Source organism: Arabidopsis thaliana, chromosome 2, assembly GCF_000001735.4.
Source record: "Arabidopsis thaliana chromosome 2, partial sequence".
NCBI lineage: Eukaryota > Viridiplantae > Streptophyta > Magnoliopsida > Brassicales > Brassicaceae > Arabidopsis > Arabidopsis thaliana.
The window spans coordinates 282,660-300,434 of NC_003071.7; the positions used below are offsets into that span (position 1 = coordinate 282,660).

General features: G+C 31.9%; 5 protein-coding genes and 2 long non-coding RNA genes across 12 annotated transcripts; 3 read left to right on the forward strand and 4 right to left on the reverse strand.

Annotated features, from left to right (window-relative positions):
- The first annotated feature begins 170 nt into the window (after window positions 1–170).
- On the forward strand, window positions 171–1,939 carry AT2G01640 (ribosome biogenesis protein). Of its 2 annotated transcripts, NM_001202567.1 has the most exons (6): window positions 310–445; window positions 553–611; window positions 701–750; window positions 959–1,107; window positions 1,183–1,417; window positions 1,790–1,939. In NM_001202567.1, the coding sequence occupies exons 1-5, from the start codon at window positions 426–428 to the stop codon at window positions 1,373–1,375; spliced, it is 471 nt and encodes a 156-aa protein (NP_001189496.1). In that variant the 5' UTR covers window positions 310–425; the 3' UTR covers window positions 1,376–1,417; window positions 1,790–1,939. The 2 variants fall into 2 exon arrangements, with proteins under 2 accessions (NP_565270.1, NP_001189496.1); NM_126225.4 differs by lacking the exon at window positions 1,790–1,939 and having other exon boundaries at window positions 171–445; window positions 1,183–1,652.
- Window positions 1,850–3,870, reverse strand: PUX2 (plant UBX domain-containing protein 2). 3 transcript variants are annotated; one of them, NM_001335070.1, is made up of 4 exons: window positions 2,872–3,856; window positions 2,508–2,786; window positions 2,017–2,425; window positions 1,850–1,933 (listed from the first exon to the last, which is right to left on the reverse strand). In NM_001335070.1, the coding sequence occupies exons 1-3, from the start codon at window positions 3,733–3,735 to the stop codon at window positions 2,192–2,194; spliced, it is 1,377 nt and encodes a 458-aa protein (NP_001318177.1). In that variant the 5' UTR covers window positions 3,736–3,856; the 3' UTR covers window positions 1,850–1,933; window positions 2,017–2,191. The 3 variants fall into 3 exon arrangements, with proteins under 3 accessions (NP_001318177.1, NP_565271.1, NP_001323562.1); NM_126226.4 differs by lacking the exon at window positions 1,850–1,933 and having other exon boundaries at window positions 1,938–2,425; window positions 2,872–3,870; NM_001335071.1 differs by lacking the exon at window positions 1,850–1,933 and having other exon boundaries at window positions 1,987–2,786.
- A 2,585-nt stretch (window positions 3,871–6,455) lies between these two features.
- On the reverse strand, window positions 6,456–6,806 carry AT2G04075. Its single transcript, NR_139984.1, has one exon. It is a non-coding gene; the product is annotated as an other RNA (long non-coding RNA).
- Window positions 6,456–7,093, forward strand: AT2G04085. Its single transcript, NR_139985.1, has one exon. It is a non-coding gene; the product is annotated as an other RNA (long non-coding RNA).
- An 820-nt stretch (window positions 7,094–7,913) lies between these two features.
- Window positions 7,914–10,029, reverse strand: PDLP6 (plasmodesmata-located protein 6). 3 transcript variants are annotated; one of them, NM_126227.3, is made up of 3 exons: window positions 9,114–10,029; window positions 8,497–8,628; window positions 7,914–8,324 (listed from the first exon to the last, which is right to left on the reverse strand). In NM_126227.3, the coding sequence occupies exons 1-3, from the start codon at window positions 9,835–9,837 to the stop codon at window positions 8,314–8,316; spliced, it is 867 nt and encodes a 288-aa protein (NP_565272.1). In that variant the 5' UTR covers window positions 9,838–10,029; the 3' UTR covers window positions 7,914–8,313. The 3 variants fall into 3 exon arrangements, with proteins under 3 accessions (NP_565272.1, NP_001324707.1, NP_973394.1); NM_001335072.1 differs by having other exon boundaries at window positions 7,914–8,628; NM_201665.2 differs by having other exon boundaries at window positions 7,944–8,324; window positions 8,497–9,965.
- Window positions 10,030–12,795: 2,766 nt separating this feature from the next.
- Window positions 12,796–12,897, forward strand: AT2G01667 (uncharacterized protein; the record flags this gene model as incomplete). The annotated part of the gene is made up of 1 exon (NM_001124777.1): window positions 12,796–12,897. The coding sequence occupies one exon, from the start codon at window positions 12,796–12,798 to the stop codon at window positions 12,895–12,897; it is 102 nt and encodes a 33-aa protein (NP_001118249.1).
- An 808-nt stretch (window positions 12,898–13,705) lies between these two features.
- Window positions 13,706–15,556, reverse strand: NUDT17 (nudix hydrolase homolog 17). Its single transcript, NM_126228.5, has 5 exons — window positions 15,074–15,556; window positions 14,867–14,972; window positions 14,688–14,771; window positions 14,465–14,593; window positions 13,706–14,373 (listed from the first exon to the last, which is right to left on the reverse strand). The coding sequence occupies exons 1-5, from the start codon at window positions 15,157–15,159 to the stop codon at window positions 14,230–14,232; spliced, it is 549 nt and encodes a 182-aa protein (NP_565273.1). The 5' UTR covers window positions 15,160–15,556; the 3' UTR covers window positions 13,706–14,229.
- Between the last annotated feature and the right edge of the window lie 2,219 nt (window positions 15,557–17,775).

The following is a 17,775-nucleotide window of genomic DNA, read 5'->3' on the forward strand; positions in this document are numbered from 1 at the left end:
AAAGATGAATTTAATCTGGTGTAAGTTTCGCCGCCTTTAAAAAATATAGAGTTTTTGAGCCTGAACTTTCAGATATTTTAAAAAATATACATATAAGTTTGTTTATCTTTAGTCAACAAAATGCAATGATCATTAATTTGTGTTTAGTAGTATGTGCGAAAACAATGACGTAATTATTTAACAATGACGTATTTATTTAACAACCTTTGGGCTCATAATGGGTTGAAAGATATAAGTCTGGCTAGGCCCAAACATTACTGATATAAACAAATTTCATTTTCCGGGTCGGGTCATAAGATCCGAATTTACAAAGGCATTCAAACTTTTACTCTCTTTGTTCAATCAAAAACCCTAAATCTTGTTCGATCAGAGCATTCGCCATTATTAACCCGAGTTTGAAATCGTTGAAGATTTGAAGACACAGAATGGGCAAACCAAGCAAAGGGTAAGGCTTCTCTTATCTTCTTCGAACAGTTATTCATCTGAAGTTCAGATTGTTTTGTTCTTGACTGGTTTTGTGTTTGAGATTTGATTTCGGACGTTATTTCTCAGATCGGAAGTGACAACGAAGTCTGATAAGAAGTTTGAGAAGAAGCTTCAATTTTACACAAGTAAGCTATCAAATTTGTCTCGAATTTGAAAATTTGTTCTGCTAAGCTATCAAATTGCAATGTGTCTGAAACTTTGTTTGTGAATGCAGAGGTCAAAGATACAGTTACTTCTTTGTCTGTCCAAAAGGAGATTGGCAAGGTAAACACTTCTCTATGATTAGAGAAAGTATCAATCTTTGTTAGAACTTGTTAAGAACGTTGCAATTTGAGTCCATTGTTTTGTTCAGGACTTGTAGTTGTTGGTTGCTACTTCTACAATGGAGTTGGTTGCTATTGTGAAAGCTTTGAACTTTTTCTATATACATATGATTTGCTAATGAGGGTAACTCTAATTACGGTTTAATCAGAAGAAGAAAATCCGCAGCCGACAAAAGAAGCTAAAGGCGTATGATCTCACCAACCTGTCGGAGTTTCTTCCCGAGTTCAATGCTCTGCAGAAATCAGCTCTTCCTGCACCCGAGCTGAAAATGAACTGTAAAAGGCGACAAAAGCTCGTGTAAGTCTCCGTTTCCTTTGTTGTTGTTTCTTGCGATTTTCATCTGAAAGGATTGTGTCTTTGTGTGTTGTTTAGATTGACAGAAGGGGAGAGATTGAATAAGGTTCTAGACCATCCAGCTTTTCAAGCTGATCCAGTTGGTTCGATATTTCAGCACTTGCTGAGTCAACAGCCACCGGTGGAAGAGAAACCGAAGAAGAAGACTAACACTAATGGAAGCAAGAAAAGGAATAAGAAAAAAGGAAAGACTGATTCCATGGATTTCTGATCTTGTCCTATAAGTTTACTTATGTTTTGTTTTTGTTGTTTTGTTATAGTAACATGATTTTGGAAATGAAGAATCTTCAAATTTGATTGTTATTATTGTTCAAATTACACAAGTTTTGATCTGTAACAAACTCGTTTACAGCTTTCCTTTAAGAACACAGTCTCGCCTGTGAGATCTCTCTATGCAGATTTATGTGATACAGGTCTCATGCTTGAGATTGATGAGTAGTAATCTAGAAAAGATGATGTTCTAGATTCATTGCTTCGATGAGTAATAAACGACGTCGTTTTAGACACGTTATAAACCAGGTGTTCGCAAACAAATAAATTTAGGTACAAATTTGTCTGGGTATGAAAATACACTCAGAATATAGTACGGTATGAAAATACCCTTCTCCCGATTATAGAGTGTAAGTTTTTTTTTTTCTTTCTCTAAAGATTATTCATCTGAAGAAAAGACAAAGGGAAGCAAGAAAAGAAATCGGAACAAGTGAACGGCTCAATCCATGGATTCCTGATTTTGTCGTATAGAGACATAAGTTCCTAACAAATGAAGGACCTTCAAATTTATGATCTATTTTGTCGTATAGAGACATAATGATCTATTTTGTTGTTTTGTTATAGTATTAACAAATGAAGGACCTTCAAATTTATGATTCTTCTTATTGTGCAAATGACACAAATTTCTTATAAACCTATAAAATGTGCTCGAATCACAAACACAAATCATCATCAAATCACACCATATAAGAGAGAAACCTAAATTTGTAAACTTATTTCATGGGCTCAAGCTAAATCATCAGTGGAACACAAATGATCACGAGAGTGGTTCACTGATCTCCAGGAGTTCATTGCGGAGTCCTGTAAAGACGAGAGAGTCTGTTTCGATCGGTCTGAACCTGATGAGCGCTGACGGAACAAGCTCTTCGTCCTCTAACGTTATCGGTTTCTGTCCCGGGGCTGGAGTATGTGGAATCACACGCCGTTTAACCAGCACAGGATCCAGAAGCTCAAACTGCAAACTTGGTTCTTTCAAAGCAGAGCTCACAAACTGAGAAGAAAACAAAAACCACAGAAATTTCAAAAACTTTGGCCTTCATTGAGTAAAACCCAAAGAGAATTCAGATGTTAACCTCATAGAGAGCAAAAGTAGGTTCCCATGGAGCAAACACACCTTGAAGCACAACTCCGTCAGGAAACTGCACTCTTATCATACTTCTTTTGTATCTCTTTCTAGCTGCTTTCGCTTGTTTCTCCTTATAAGATCTTGGAATCAAAAGCTGTGACTCCGCAATCTTTTTCCTCCGTAAATCCGCTTCTCTCTTTATTTCATCCGCCGAGAGACTATAGAACGAATCAGGTACCTCTATTCTCGATGCTACGTTTTCAGAAACCGAGAAAAAGACACGAATCTGAACCAAGAAACAACCATTCTAAGAACAAGTCACAAACTAAACATATTCATCACCAAAAATGTGATCAAGCAAAGAACTATACCTCTCTATCAATCTTCTTTGGAGCCACAGGTTCCATAACCTGAGCTGAAGATCCTGAACTCTCTGTCTTTCTCTTTTCTAGATATCCGACAACTTTATTGATCAATATAGATTGTTCTTCACTAGGAACATCCATAACAGCCCAAATCTCATCATTTTCCTCTTTCAATTCAAAACCAACCAACTCAAGAAGCTCGACACCTCCAGCAACATCACCAATAGCTTCTTTAATCTTAGCATTACTCATTCTAACTTTTCTAAACTTAGCATTCTCAGGTTCTTTCACTATGTTCTTAAACAACCTAAGCAAAACATCAATAGAGCTCTCACTTGGCTTCCCAGAGAGATACACAACCACAAGTTTCTCCATTTCGGATTTATCGTTATCATTATTATCCTTCTCAAATGAAGATTCGTCTCCATTAGTGTCCCCAAGACAGCTCTCGACATGAACAGAGACTTCTTCCTCTGACGTGAATGGATTTTTACAAATCGGACACTCGAACATGCTCAGAGAATATCCGTTCTGAGATCTGTTCGAAGACGTTATGAAAGCACCGTACGGGTCAAACCCATCTTGTGGAGCACGAACCGGGTCATGATCCGGGTTTCTCGTTGACCCACTAATCTTCTGATCGGAGGAGGATAAGGGTTTCTCAGGCAACGGATTTGGATTGGGTTTGGGTCTAGGAGTCGGATTGGGAGCTTGGGAAGAGTTAAACCGGTTCTGAATCGGGTTAACGGGTGGTGCAGAGGAAGAAGAAGAAGATCCGAGAACCCGACCTTGGCCTTTGAATTTGCCGGAAGAAGAAGAGAGATTGACTTTTTTCATGAATCCCTTTAGCTTATCTTTAACGTCATCCATCTTCTTCTTCTTCGTGTAATCTCAAGCTAAGGAAAAAGCTACAAACTTTATAAATTACAAATATGTGTCTGAAAAATCAGAGGATGATCTTGTTCTTTGGTCGTCGAAGACTTTTGTGTTTGTTCTGTTTTGCTTCTCTTCGCAATTAAGCCAAAAAAAAAATTGACCTCGTTGCGCAATAATTTTGATTAATGGGCCTTTTGGGCCAAATCATTGTATATTCAGTGCGCCATAATTTTGATTAATGGTCCTTTTGGGCCAAATCATTGTATATTCAATGCGCTTAGATATACATCTTTGCTAAAAGCCTTGTAATTATTAATACCACCAAGTATGTTTCTTTGGGTAATCTCATATTGGCCCAAGTAAAGTTAATAAACAACAAGCCTTTGCACTACATATCTAATTTGACTTTATTTTTTGGAGTTTTATTTAAGAATAATAGTATCTAAGACCACAAAAAAAAAGGTTTTTCTTTATCTGATATATTTTTCTGTATGCAGGAAAAAAATAAGAAGATATAAATGAAATTGTATTTAAAGTTTATCACTCTTTTTGGTTGATGATGATGGGAATGAACTCGTCCAACTTTGGAAAATGTAGTTTTGTTCCTTACTTCTTTAATTTATCTAAAACATTAGCAAAAATCAGAAAAATAATATATATAAAAATCAAGACTATGTAGATAGACATACATATCTAGAATGTATAAGTTGTTCTTTTTGGAAAGAATGGAAGAGAAGTATTCATATATGAATTTTGAAGTTAGTATAAATTGGCATAAACTTGAACTAAATGTGCATTAAATTCATTAATTGTCAAACATTTTAAAGACATTGGTCTTTTGGCATATGTGACAATCGTGGATATATGCTCAAAAACAAAGATGCCTTGTTTTAGATTGTATGATTTAACATAGCTCTTCGCGAGATTGTTTGTTTGCATTTTATGATATTTAACTGAAATTTGCTTAAATTGACTATAATTTTAACAAAAATAAATAGAATGACTCCTCTTACCAATGGTTAACTAGAATGACTCTATTTTTAAGTAAAAAGACTAATTATCTTTAATCAAAGTTAAAAGCATATTTTCCTTAAAAAAAACTAAGAAAAAAGAATTATGAATTAAGTGAAATAAAACTCAAAATGAAGTTACAAAGAGACTATAAATAAGTACTAGGTTTTTTTGCGGTCACTTTTGTTCTTCTTCTTTTTCGATATTAAGCGAAAACCAAAACCCAAAACCCCGATCTCGAAATCATCTTCTCCGACCACAACAACGACAGCAATATCATTCCGATTTGGCGATTTCTCTTCTCCATTGGTGAGTGATTTGTTTCTTCTCTTATTTCCCCCTTCCTCCTTGCATGTCTCTTCTTCTTCTTCGATCTTCAATCAAAATCAAAACCTAAAACCTAACTGAATCCGCCGTCCTTTAAGTGGCTTAAGCGTGAGAGGTCCTGTCATTTATGTCGACGATTACCATACGAGGAAGATTATGAAACAGAGTGAAATCATCACAGAGATTTGAAGTTAGCCTTAGGTTTTATGATGCATTACTTGTTCCTATGTTTCAAACATTTTCTTTGATTTATTATTTGTTTGCAATTGGTAACTTTTGGTATAAACCTAATCCATAATAGAGACTAGGAATATGTAACATTGCAATAAAGGAGAGACCATTGCACAACAATTTAGAGTTATCAAGAAGATTTGATTGATCAAATAAAAATGTAAGTACAAAGATCTCAATTTCTAACTGGTTATATGAAAAGACATGAATCTTTGGAGTGTGGTCTTACGAAACTAATTCAAAAAATAAATATATAAGATATTAATAAAATTGTATCCGAAGTTTATCACTCTTTTTGGTTGATGATGATGGGAATGAACTCGTCCAACTTTGGAAAATATAGTTTTGTTCCTTACCTCTCTGTTGTTTTATATAAAACATCAGCAAAAATCAGAAAATAATCTATATAAAAATCGAGACTATGTAGATAAACATACATATCTAGAATGTATTTTTCTTTTTTGGGCAAACATATATAGAATGTATAAGTTGTTCTTTTTGGAAAGAATAGAAGAGAAGTACTCATATATTTTGAAGTCGGTCAAGGGACAGTTTAGTAAAAATTAGCATAAAGTTGAACCAAATATGCAATAAATTCATAAATTGTCAAACATTTTAAAGACATTGGTCTTTTGGCATATGTAACAGTCGTGGATATAATAATATTGCCAAGTATGCAATATATTCATAAATTGTCAAACATTTTAAAGACATTGGTCTTTTGGCATATGTGACAGTCGTGGATATATGCTCAACAACAAAGACGCCTTGTTTTGGATTGTATGATTTAACATTGCCTCTTAGTGAGATTGTTTTTTTGCATTTTGTGATAAATTTAGTACTTCCTCTGTTTCTATATAAATGTAGTTTTAAGAGTTTTTATTTTTTTTCAAAATAAGTATTGTTTTCAACTTTCTATGCAAATAATAAATGTATTTAATATTTTTTAAACCAATTATATTTAACCCTATATTTTTCTATTGGTTATAATTAATGATACTGTTATATAAAAGAGGTAGATTAAATAAAATTTTGATAATTTTTTAATATGTGTGTAAATACCTTAACCCACAACTAATTTGAAACAGAAGAAGTAATATTTTATATTAGGATCATGAACTAGTCTTTAGAAAGTTTTTCTTGACGTTACTCAGCTGGGTCTTAATTGCATATGTCGTCTCTTTGGCTTGCGTTTGAGCCGCAACTTGTTATTCAATGGGAGGCTGTGACACCCTCTTTGTACAAGTTTCACATGTAAGACATAGAAGTCTTGAATCCAAAGACACCAACAAAGATGACAATGGTACCGACGGTTCTTGAAAAAGCCCTAGAAGCTGTGTGGTGATCATATTCTCGGGCTGATGAAAATATTGCTTCCTCCCTCATGGCCCCGCGCATCACACAACACTCACACCTCTTCGTTGCAGTCACCAAATTTATTAGTTTCTCCACCTTGTGCGAGGAACAATCCCAATTTTTCAATCGACGCTCCAGTCGAAAAGAAGAAGCCTCAATGAAATAGGCATACGACTGGTTGTCAGTTGCCTATTTAGCAGAATCCATGATATTGACACTGGGACCGGTGCCATTCCCGGATGAGAAGCTGTGATTTCCACCCGCGATAGCACTATAACAACTTTCCCTTGGTATCAGCGTTCTGAATCATCATCGTCATTGTCTTAAGAAGTTCTTTAATATATTATGTACGATAGCGTCTACAATCGCATGTGTAATCTCTATAGTAGACAATACTTTTTTTCTCCTTTAACATGTTTTGTTGGTGTCGATGTTGAGTCTAACTATATTCTTTCATTTCTTGGTAATTTTTTTACTCGATGTTTAAAATCGAATTTTATTTCATTTTTACAATGTAGTTAAATTAGCCAGTATGGCTACTTTAACATTGGATCGAAAACGCAGTGCCACATTGCCGCTAACACATAATTTTAGCAACTTTTTTTTTTTTTTTTAAACGTAAACTATAAAGGAAACTTAAAATCAAATGATCCACACACAAATTGTTTTATTAGTGTAGCTGCATCTATTTGGCCTAGGATAATATCGATTGCATAAAATGATAAGAAATACAAAATAATTAAAACATTTCAAACAAATTTTAATCTACTTGAGAACAAGTTTTATTTTTTTGGGCAAATCTAATATAGAACATAAGGCGAATAATTGATGATAGAGAATTGTGTCACGTAAGCCGATTGTTCCACCAATTAGGCAATTATGCTTGTATCCCCCCTTACTTTTGTATGAAACATAATGATATAAATTTGAACACTTTATAAAGTTCTACTTACTAAAGACGTATTCATATCTTTAGTATGATATATTAGTATCTAATTCAATCAAATATATACCTACCATTTGACATTATTTTACTTTAAATCATCGTGGATGCGAGAATTCGTTGTAACGAGTTAAGATTATATGAATTTAGAAAAGGGATTTCAAAACTTAGTTATACAACATGAATAGACTTCTTTGATTGATATATAGTAGAAATGATACACCGATGCGTTTTGCAAATGAAAAATCTAAGAGAGAAATTGAAGGTAGTAATAGTTTAGAAAGAACAAAATTCTATTTATATACTGGAAATAAGAAAATGTATAGCTAACTTTGGCTTTAAATTCATAGAACATATATATACATTGTTTTGTCACAAACAGTAACACAAAATCAACAATAATTCCTTTAAACTACAACGTTAAGTGATTATGATAATTAGAAATACATATCAAAGATAAATTGCATATGCGCCACTTTTAAATGTTCTTACGTAAAGATACGATCACAAATCTAAACGGCGTGAGTTTTCTATACATTTGAAAAATAGTAAAACTTCAATTAAAGTGGGTCAAAAAAGAAACATCCTTTAGGATTTTAGTGGAGAATATGAAGAATCTCTTCGCTTTTCTTTCTCCTTTACGCATTTGATTCTTTTTTAAAACCATAAATTGATGATACAAGTCAAAAGTCCCATAACGTTATTTACTTCCCACCTGATATATTAAAAACAAAAACATTAATAGATGATATAAACAACAACAACAACAAAAAAAGTCGGATCATAGTGCCTTATCTTTGGGCTCCATTAATTACATATTGATCCGTTAATCATAACAATATTTGATGATAATGTTCGATTAATTAGGGATGGGTCATTTCATTTACCTTTACCTCTCTCGCACGATTTTGCCATAAAAGAGAGAAATACGACGAGTAACGTAACTCCAGCAATTAAGCCAACTATGATTGCAAGTGTTTTCTCTATCTCATCGTCATCATTGTTATTACGATTCCCACCTAATTACATCCCAAAAATAACACATTTTTAACAATACAATTATCAAAAATATTATATGCATAAATTGTAAATTCTATGCAAAGAAGATGGAGAAAATAAACGAAAAAAATAAATCTTGAAAATAAAAATCTCACATAACCACATGACTAAGACAATACGTTCGTAACTATTCGATAATAAAATATATATAAATAGTAAATACTGTACAGTTAAGTTTTTACTGCAGTTATTGATTCAGTTACCACTGTTAACGGCTGTTAATTTGAATATCTAATTTTAACAAAATTTAATAAAACGAAAGTTTTAAAAAGATATAAAAATTAATTTAGATATTTTTTGAGAAAATTAAATAATAGAGGTATTAAACAGACAAACTAAAATTAGCCGGAGATTTTTTCGGGTTTTTCCCTTAATTAAAAACTTTAAAATCAAATAAAAATCTTTATAAAAGAAATAAAAAGCAACGGAGCAAAGAAGACATTACCATAGCCGTTGGCTCTAGAGTGACCTCCACGCGCAGAGTAACGCGCGTAGCACTTTGCTAAGTACACGTCACCCCAAGCAGCTCCTCCGCAATCCGTTCTCAGCCGTCCGATCGCTTCCATCAAACAGTCTTGACACTCAGTCGCACTAAGATCTCCGGTGCACTGCGCCACACCTTGCAGTTCCCCCGACACTCCTACTCTGTATGAACCACCGCTACTCGCCGCTAAAGAACCCACCACCGAGTCTCTACGAGTCATCTCGTCCGAGTTATAACCAACCGGTGGTCCACAACGTCGAACCACCACCGTCTTATCCTCAACACCGAGGAACGTCGTGTTGTCGTATTTAACGAAACAGCCTTCGAGCTGCAACGCGCCACCGCTTGCCATGGCGCAGAGACTCCCTAGACGGCTTACTGCTCGCGCGACGCATCTTGCACAATCTCCCGAGCCGGAGGAGAGATCACCGCGACACTGGTACAAACCGTAGACGGAGGAACTGTCGCCGGAGATTCCGTTGGTGGTGAAGTTGTTGTATGTGTAGAGAGAAGCTGAGCTAACGAACGAGGTGAGTAGAGAGTTAACGTTTGACTCGTAAGGCGATCCCGGAAAGTACTTTTCTTGTGAGCAACCACCGTAGATAAAAGTATCGACAGCGGCGGATGAAAACGTTCCGAGAAGTGACACGACGGCGATAAAGAGAACTGTTTTTGTAGCGAACATGACTTTCGACGATTGCTTCTTTTTGTTCTCTCTCTCTCTGTGGTATGATTCGAGAAAGAATGAGAACGTCGCGACTTTTTTTTATGCTTGGTGTTTAACTTTTTTTTTTTTTTAATGATTGGTGCGTTACTATATGATTATGAAACACTTTGATTATATTGTATTTTTATCATCTGTTTATCAGTTATATGGTTTGGTAATCGATATACTATATGTCAAAATTATTTATTTGGTAATCATATATATGAAAGTTGGCTAACTTTCTTCATATGAGTGACACATCATCACACTAATGAGTGTCACATGTTATCCTAAATTAATATTATTAGAAAAATAATAAAACTTGGTGATAAAATTTAAAAGTTTAACATTGCATTGAATCATTCATTAATCTTATTTTTAACAAAATATCTTCACTTAAAAGAAAAAAATATAAAAAATTATGTTAATATATCAAATACTATTTTCATTTTACTTTTCTTATTTTGCTATTTTTTTTAATAGTCAGTATTTGATAATGGTTAGAAACTTTTGGGTATTGCAACTTACCTGGTACTTAACCTTTTTTAATTTAGTAATTTTAACTTAATTTTTCTTATTATTACATTTTTTGGTCTACATGATATTATCATGGTCTTTTTGTACTTTATGATAAATTAGTAACATTAATAATAACATGCATGTTTTTTAAAGTAATGGTCTTTTGAGACGTTAGATATACCAAAAAATTTAATATACGACATTCTCTCCAATATAGCTAAATGCAAATGTAAAGAGAGAAACCTAAAAGTATTAACTTAAAAGACTGTTTAATTTTTGCTTTCTTTTTTTTCTTTCACGTGAAAACTTTTAATGCAAATGAGTAGTTAGTTATACATATGTTATTTATTTTATGTCAATCTAATACTTAGCCATGAGTTTATCATGATGTGATTGGGATATTAGATTAAGAGAGAATACATGAAACAATAAATTGTTTGCTTAGAATCAAATTAGACAACTTTCAAACTAAATAAGTAACATAATTGCATACCATTGTATCATATATTGTTGATGTAAGTAATTCATGATAGTTAAAAAAAGATTAGAATTTTGGGTATAGAGATAAAAAGATTTATACATAAAAAATATAATTGATATGTGAATCAAAAGTGAATCTAACTCTACAAATATAATTACATAAAATAAATATAACTTTATTAACTACATAATAACATATACGGAAAAAACATAAATTAGCAATCAAAATAGTTAAACATAATTATTTTTAAATAATTTTTAAAATAACAACCTATACGTAGTGTGAGTATTCACCTAGTGTAATTTTATTTTTGTTAAAAGTAGTTGGTATATGCGCACATCATGTCATCATCCTACACCGGGAAATTGGGAAATTCAGGACTGCCTAAATAATATCTTAGCTTTGGCCAAGAACCGTTACTATAATATATATAGTCGTAGAGAACCAAATGTAATGGCAAATACATTAGCAAGAGAGGCTCAACAAAAGCAGTATTATTCTACAAAATTTATGCAATCAACATATTTTAAAAATAATTTTATTCTACAATTTTTCATTTTACAAATTTTTATTTGGCAATTTATATTATTATGCTATTATGTAATGTTACCAATTGGAGTTATAGTCTCTTGGGTCTGTTAAATGTATTTCTGTACACACTTTCATTATCTAATGGATAAATTGGCCGACTAAAAAAAATATAATCATGCACTGATTAGTTTTGTTAAGTTAATTTTACACACATCTATGGACAACTCGAGGGCATTTTTGATTTAGGTGATCTTTGTTACATTGCAAGAACAATTTTTTCATAGATTGTAACTATTATCTTTTGATCCTTAAGATTATTTCAAACTATCTAAAGTTAATTTAAACTATGCCAGAAAAGAAAATTGTTAGTATTTTGTTACCAAAAATTTAAAAATTGCTAGAGGTCATTTTTATTTTTCATTATATTTGAATCAAATATCTATTATCAAAATTAGTAGAATCAATCTTATTAATTAGAAATAACTTTTTGCATAATAGATTAGAAATTTTCTAAGTTATAAAATTAATAATATATAAACTCTTTTTTAGTAAGATATTAGCTTAATTAATCTCTTTATTGGCTAAACAAAAAGATTGGAGTAGTTTGTTTTTCATGTCTATTTTTCTTGATTAATTTTATATTTTCCTAATATTGCCTGGTTACTCTCTTTCTCTAAAAGTGGTTGATATCAAAATCTTGTAATAAATTAAAATTTCAATTTTTTAATTTTTAATTACATGCAAAGAGTGTATCTAGCTGTCATATTTACTTAATCAAATCAATTAATTCTACTACTTGCAATCTTTGGCAAATAAATAAAATAAAATAAAAAATTTAATACCTAAAATTATTGTCCAAAAATAGATAAATCAAAATTTAACTCCAATTAGAAGAAAGTATTTTTAATCCATTATATAACATAGTAGTAACCCAATTTGATCTATACTAATTTTTTCATCAATACAACTCAACAATTTTAATCTTTGACCTTAAAACTAGCACTATGAATTGTTCAACTGTTTTCACCATTTGTACCATATTTTTGGTGTTTTCAATGCATTTTGAAACTTCTGTTGAAGGTATAAGGTTGCAATCGGCGGAAATGATGAACCAGAACCTTAATATGGCGATGAAAGATGACATTTCATATACTGTTCCTAGCCGTATTTCCCCTGGTAATACGATCTTACCTCATAAGAACCTAATTCACATTTTCTTATTATTAATGCTTATGTTATTATTCAAAACACAATTTATATTTTTTTCTTTCAAAGATTTAAAGTATCCCCAATCTATACAATGGGTTCATCTCTTCTTTTTCAACTTTAATTTGAAGGTAGCATATGAATATTATAATTAATTGTATATTTCTCACTACGTACAAAATCTTTTTGTGATAGCCGAAATGTATTTTGGAATGGAGGCGACAGTAGAATCCATAAACGATAGTGGGCCAAGTCATAGAGGAAGAGGCCACGACAGCCCACCAGCGAATGGCATCGTTTAATCCTATGTAATTTAAAAACATTTCTCTGTTGATTCATTGTTTGGGAAATAAATAAGAAAACTTTATATGACTTTGATTCATGTGAATATGCCCAAATTTAAATAACAAGCCTCACCCAAATGGAGCTGATCACAGACTCACGACATGGCACAATCCAAATTTTATTCAAAACTCATCAATTTGATAAAATTAAAGCAAATATGTGAATGAATATTAAAAATGACTAGTAACGAAAAAGCTTTAACGAACAGAAACATAAATAATTCAATATACAAAATTTTAAAAATATTTATTAGAAAAATGTGATAAATTACTTCTTTACATATGTTATATTAGTAAAAAGAACAAATTAGCTGCTATTAAAATGAAAATAAAAATATAACTAATTTAATTCTTCAAATGAACTAATAAAACATAAGAATTAATCAAAACTCTTTGTCAACCACTAGACCAAAGAGGCTTCCAGAAATAGAGTTAAGTTTTTATTTATTTGGGCAAACCTATGTAGTTAAGTTTAAGTCATGGATTTTTCACATTTTCCCAAAATTAATGGGACTAAAATCAACACTACCAAATATTGTTTTTTTTTTATTACGACCTTAAGTTTTTTTTTTTAAGCAAACAATCTTGTTATGATAATAATAGTAATTAATACCATCTAACTACATGGCTAAGATGTTGGTTGGTGACAATGAATAGGTAGGTAGCTGGGAAAAAACAAGTTACTCAAAATGTGAACCAAAGATTTTCCAAAAGATAAAGCCAATTTTGATGATGATGACTCGTCATCAACATTATTTTATATTTTCATAATAAATTTTGAAAATGACATGTTTTTTTTTTCATATGATTAGAGTAACTTATTCTTGCTTTGTTTCTTGTAAATCAATCACATCACGCCACGTATCATCTACTTGCATAATTTAAGTATCTCTGAATCACAAAAGCATCATGATGAAATCAAATGTCTCCATTGCAAATTCAAAGAGAGAGGAAAAATAAACAGAGGGAAACACAATTATACAGGTTTTGCTTGCACTCTAAGTTTATCATCTTCCCTCTTAATCATATCTTAAGAAGTTCTTGCAGAAACATTATAAACACAAACACAAGACTTCTTAAATCACATGATGTTAATCTTTCTGATCCAAAACTTAAAACTCTACCATCTTTTTCTTTGTCCATGCTCTCTGCATCGGCTTTTCGAAATAGATTTTTTTAGCCGTCTCAATAACTAATTGAGACCCATCTATTTAATACCTACAGAGATCCATATTAGCTCATAAAAACTCCCATCAACAATCAGCAATTTAGCAATCATCAGCTTCATCATCAACACATTGTTTCAATAGAGATTGACATAGTCTTCTCTTCCTTTGGTTGATTCATTGGTGATGAAAGTCTCTCAACCAAAACATCTAATGCTTCTTTCATCCACCAATCTCTACAAGCTTCTCTTGCTTCGGTTACATTCATCTGTTGTCCCCAATAAATTCATATCAATCAGTAAAACACTAGATATGTTACAAAATATCTAAAGAAAACATAGTTTTATTTAGCTACTGACCCAGATTCTTTGCCTAACATGTTGTTCAGGCCAAAGCTCAAGTTGTTCTGTAACAAGCATAGGGAACATTAGTCCTTCATAGTATGTTCCTCTGCTTTTGCTTAAAAAATCCCATTTTCCAAGTTGGTGCTGAAATAATCAAAACCAAACAAAATTAAGAACAAAACAATACAACAAATATCAAACAAAACATAACAACAAAAAGATTTTAACTTTAAAATACCTCAACGTTGCCAAGAACTCCAGCTTCTTCAAGACATTCTCTTGATGCAGCTTCTTCTACAGATTCATCAAGCTCCCAACCACCCTGAAATTTATTTGTAAAAAATCACAATCAATATCTATGAAATTTCAAATCTAGCTCATCAAACTTTAATATTTATAAGAAGATGATTATAATACCTTGGGGAACATTAAGGCGTGGCCTTTTTGGGAAGAGATAACAAGAACTTCTACTTCATCACTTATTTTACCATCATTAGATAGCTTGAATCTGTAAGGAACACATCTGCAAAATTTCCCCAAAAATTTACCATTTTAGAAACTCAACTTTTTTGGGTAAAATATGTGAGATCAGATCTATATGTATGTATATGAAGAAGAACGTACCCAACGACTTGACGACGACCTTTGTTGTATCTCTGAAACTGACGACCCGTACGAGAAGCTAAACACACCATTTTCTCAACACCCATTTTTTTTAGCAAGATTTCAAAGAACCCTAATGTTTCTTAGATAAAGAAGGAAGAGAAGAGAAGGGTCTGATGTATAAAAGCAAAGATGAGCGTAACAACTAAAACGGATCAAGAATCTGTCGAAACTAAGAAGAACCCACGAATCTCTATGGTCGGTTAAAAGATCCAAAGTTTAGTTTTTGTTTCTGCGTAAGTGTTTATGATTCGATTCGTTACGCCTGAAAAAAAAGATTTGAGAAGGAGAAGAAGAAGGAGATGAGACAAAAAGCGTTGTATCAACCTCCAATAGCTTATCTTCTTTTTATAATAAAACGGCCGCTCTTTTTTTTTGTTTGAAAAAAAAACAATTATGAATGTTTCTTTCTTTTCTTGGAATTTTCATCATTGGTCGAGAAGCTAAAGCTAATGTTGGGGTTTTTTAAAAGAAAAATGTATGTTAATTTTAAGTACCAATAAGCATAGCTACAAGTCTAAATTTATCTCATTTCGTAAATATAAATTATAAATTTATCCCTTCTCTATCATATCCATTTTTAGTTAATTTATGTTAAATATTGTAGACATATGTTTATCAAATTATCAATGATCTCATCTCATAACCTTTATTACATCTTTAACAAAAAAAAAAAACCTTTATTACATCATTATTCATTAAAATATCAATTTTGTTTCACAAATAATAATTTCAGCACACGGATCTGATTTTATACTTTAGTGTTTTATATACTCGGAAATTTAGTTTAAAGTTTATGTCTATCCCTTAATAAATCCAAATATGATGATGATTTGATCATGCTTAATTGCTTATTTCCATCATATATATTTTATAATTCATATGGGAAATAATTCGATTAGTTTGTAAATTTCGGGTGTAGACCCAAATAACAAGTGTTAGATATTAAATAATGAGGACAAACCAACAAAATTTTGGATTATAATTAAAAAACACTTCGTATTGCAAGTGTGGAGCAATTTTTCTGTGTATCATTTAACTTAACGACATATTTGCGTGCATCAGTACACTTTTAACACTATATGATACTCTATAGAATAATGCTACAAGTTGAGGTATTTAGTAAACAAATTGAGCTATGGTCATTTATTACTTATTAGTCAATAGTATTTTTTTTTGTTTCATTAGCTCTTACTGCAAAATTTACGTGGTAGTGCAGATTAATAATAGTAGCATGGGTTTCAACATTAAACGCCCGATGATACAACTTTGTAAATATATATTGGTAGGTCAACAAAATTAAGAAGTAGTAAGAGAATCAATTTAAGGCATAAAGGCCAATAATTCAACGTAATTAATAATTGGACGTTGTCTCTGTCAAAGTGTTTAAGGGGTTTCTCTGTCGTTTCGTGGTCTCTCGATTTGTAGGGTTTAATTGGTTAATAACTAGAGACATTTAGCCATTAGGTTAATAATTAAACACGTAAAATTTAGTATAAAATTAGAAACGTAGTAAAACAACAACAAAAGTAGTCTCTATCCTTACGCGGCACATTTATGTTGACTTTGGAAGAGACATGGTCACGTGAGTCGACGCCTCCTAACCTATGTCCTAGATCGATCAAGTGCGTGTTTGAATCGCGGTTAGTGAACGCGTCTGCGTTTGATGTATGTTCGATGTATCTACGTTTTTTTCTTACCTGAGAGTGATGCAGTCGTTGCATATATTACAAGTAATCCGATCGTTTTATTCAATATAAAACTCCTAATGTATAAGGCGTGGTTTGGACCGGTTTTTAATCCAAGAAGATTCATATTTTTGCTCCCTATTATATACCAACCTCATGGGTCGAATTTGATTATATTAGGTTCTTGTTTGACTACGATATATATAGCCCCATGCATCATGCATGGAACATACAATACGACACAAAAATAGGACCTACCGATGCCTTTAGTTCACTTAAACTAAAACCTAATGTGGTTACTTCAAATTGATAAACAATTTAATGTTCTCATTACTTCTATTCCTTGTTCAAAAAATCGCTAGGTGCTACTCGGGTGGTGAGAGTGGACATAGCGTCTAGCAGGAAAATAGGAGATTATAGGGGGATTAATCGTGGATTAGTTTTAGGGTTGTTTAATATTTTTAAAACATATTAATCCATTATAATTAAGAAATTTATATAATATTATTTTTAAAATAATATTAGACATATGAAAATAAGGTTTTAGGTTCAAATTTATAATTTTTCATATAAATTACGAATATAAGTTGGATATTTTAATATAAAACTTATATATATATATATATATATATATATATATATATATTAAGCGGGTCTAGCGGATCTATACGGACAAAAATCGGATAAACGATTAATCTTTCTGATTTGGACAAAATCGCTGCGGACTCTATCCGATTTTTTGAACAAAGCTTCTATTTAGTTGATAATTTTGTAAGTCTAATTGTCAAATCAGATCGTAGAAAAATACGAAAACAAACAATCTTCATGGTTGAGTAGGTATAATAACATAGACATATAAACTAAATGCACCATAAAGGTTCAATGAATTTCTAGATAAAACTATTATTGTAAGTTAGACTAATCGGGTGCATAAGAAAGAAGAAGTTAGAATTATCGAATATGAAACCTTCCTGC

Coding starts and splice junctions, on each gene's coding strand:
- PDLP6 (NM_126227.3), bottom strand. CDS start 9,837: ATGTTCGCTACAAAAACAGTTCTCTTTATCGCCGTCGTGTCACTTCTC. Junction 8,629..9,113: donor CTCTAGAGCCAACGGCTATG/GTAATGTCTTCT, acceptor GGATGTAATTAG/GTGGGAATCGTAATAACAAT.
- NUDT17 (NM_126228.5), bottom strand. CDS start 15,159: ATGGGTGTTGAGAAAATGGTGTGTTTAGCTTCTCGTACGGGTCGTCAG. Junction 14,772..14,866: donor ACGCCTTAATGTTCCCCAAG/GTATTATAATCA, acceptor AATAAATTTCAG/GGTGGTTGGGAGCTTGATGA. Junction 14,374..14,464: donor ATGTTAGGCAAAGAATCTGG/GTCAGTAGCTAA, acceptor TGGGGACAACAG/ATGAATGTAACCGAAGCAAG.
- AT2G01640 (NM_126225.4), top strand. CDS start 426: ATGGGCAAACCAAGCAAAGG. Junction 612..700: donor GAAGCTTCAATTTTACACAA/GTAAGCTATCAA, acceptor TTGTGAATGCAG/AGGTCAAAGATACAGTTACT. Junction 1,108..1,182: donor AAAAGGCGACAAAAGCTCGT/GTAAGTCTCCGT, acceptor TGTGTTGTTTAG/ATTGACAGAAGGGGAGAGAT.
- PUX2 (NM_001335070.1), bottom strand. CDS start 3,735: ATGGATGACGTTAAAGATAAGCTAAAGGGATTCATGAAAAAAGTCAAT. Junction 2,787..2,871: donor CAAAGAAGATTGATAGAGAG/GTATAGTTCTTT, acceptor TTCTTGGTTCAG/ATTCGTGTCTTTTTCTCGGT. Junction 2,426..2,507: donor CTACTTTTGCTCTCTATGAG/GTTAACATCTGA, acceptor TTTTCTTCTCAG/TTTGTGAGCTCTGCTTTGAA.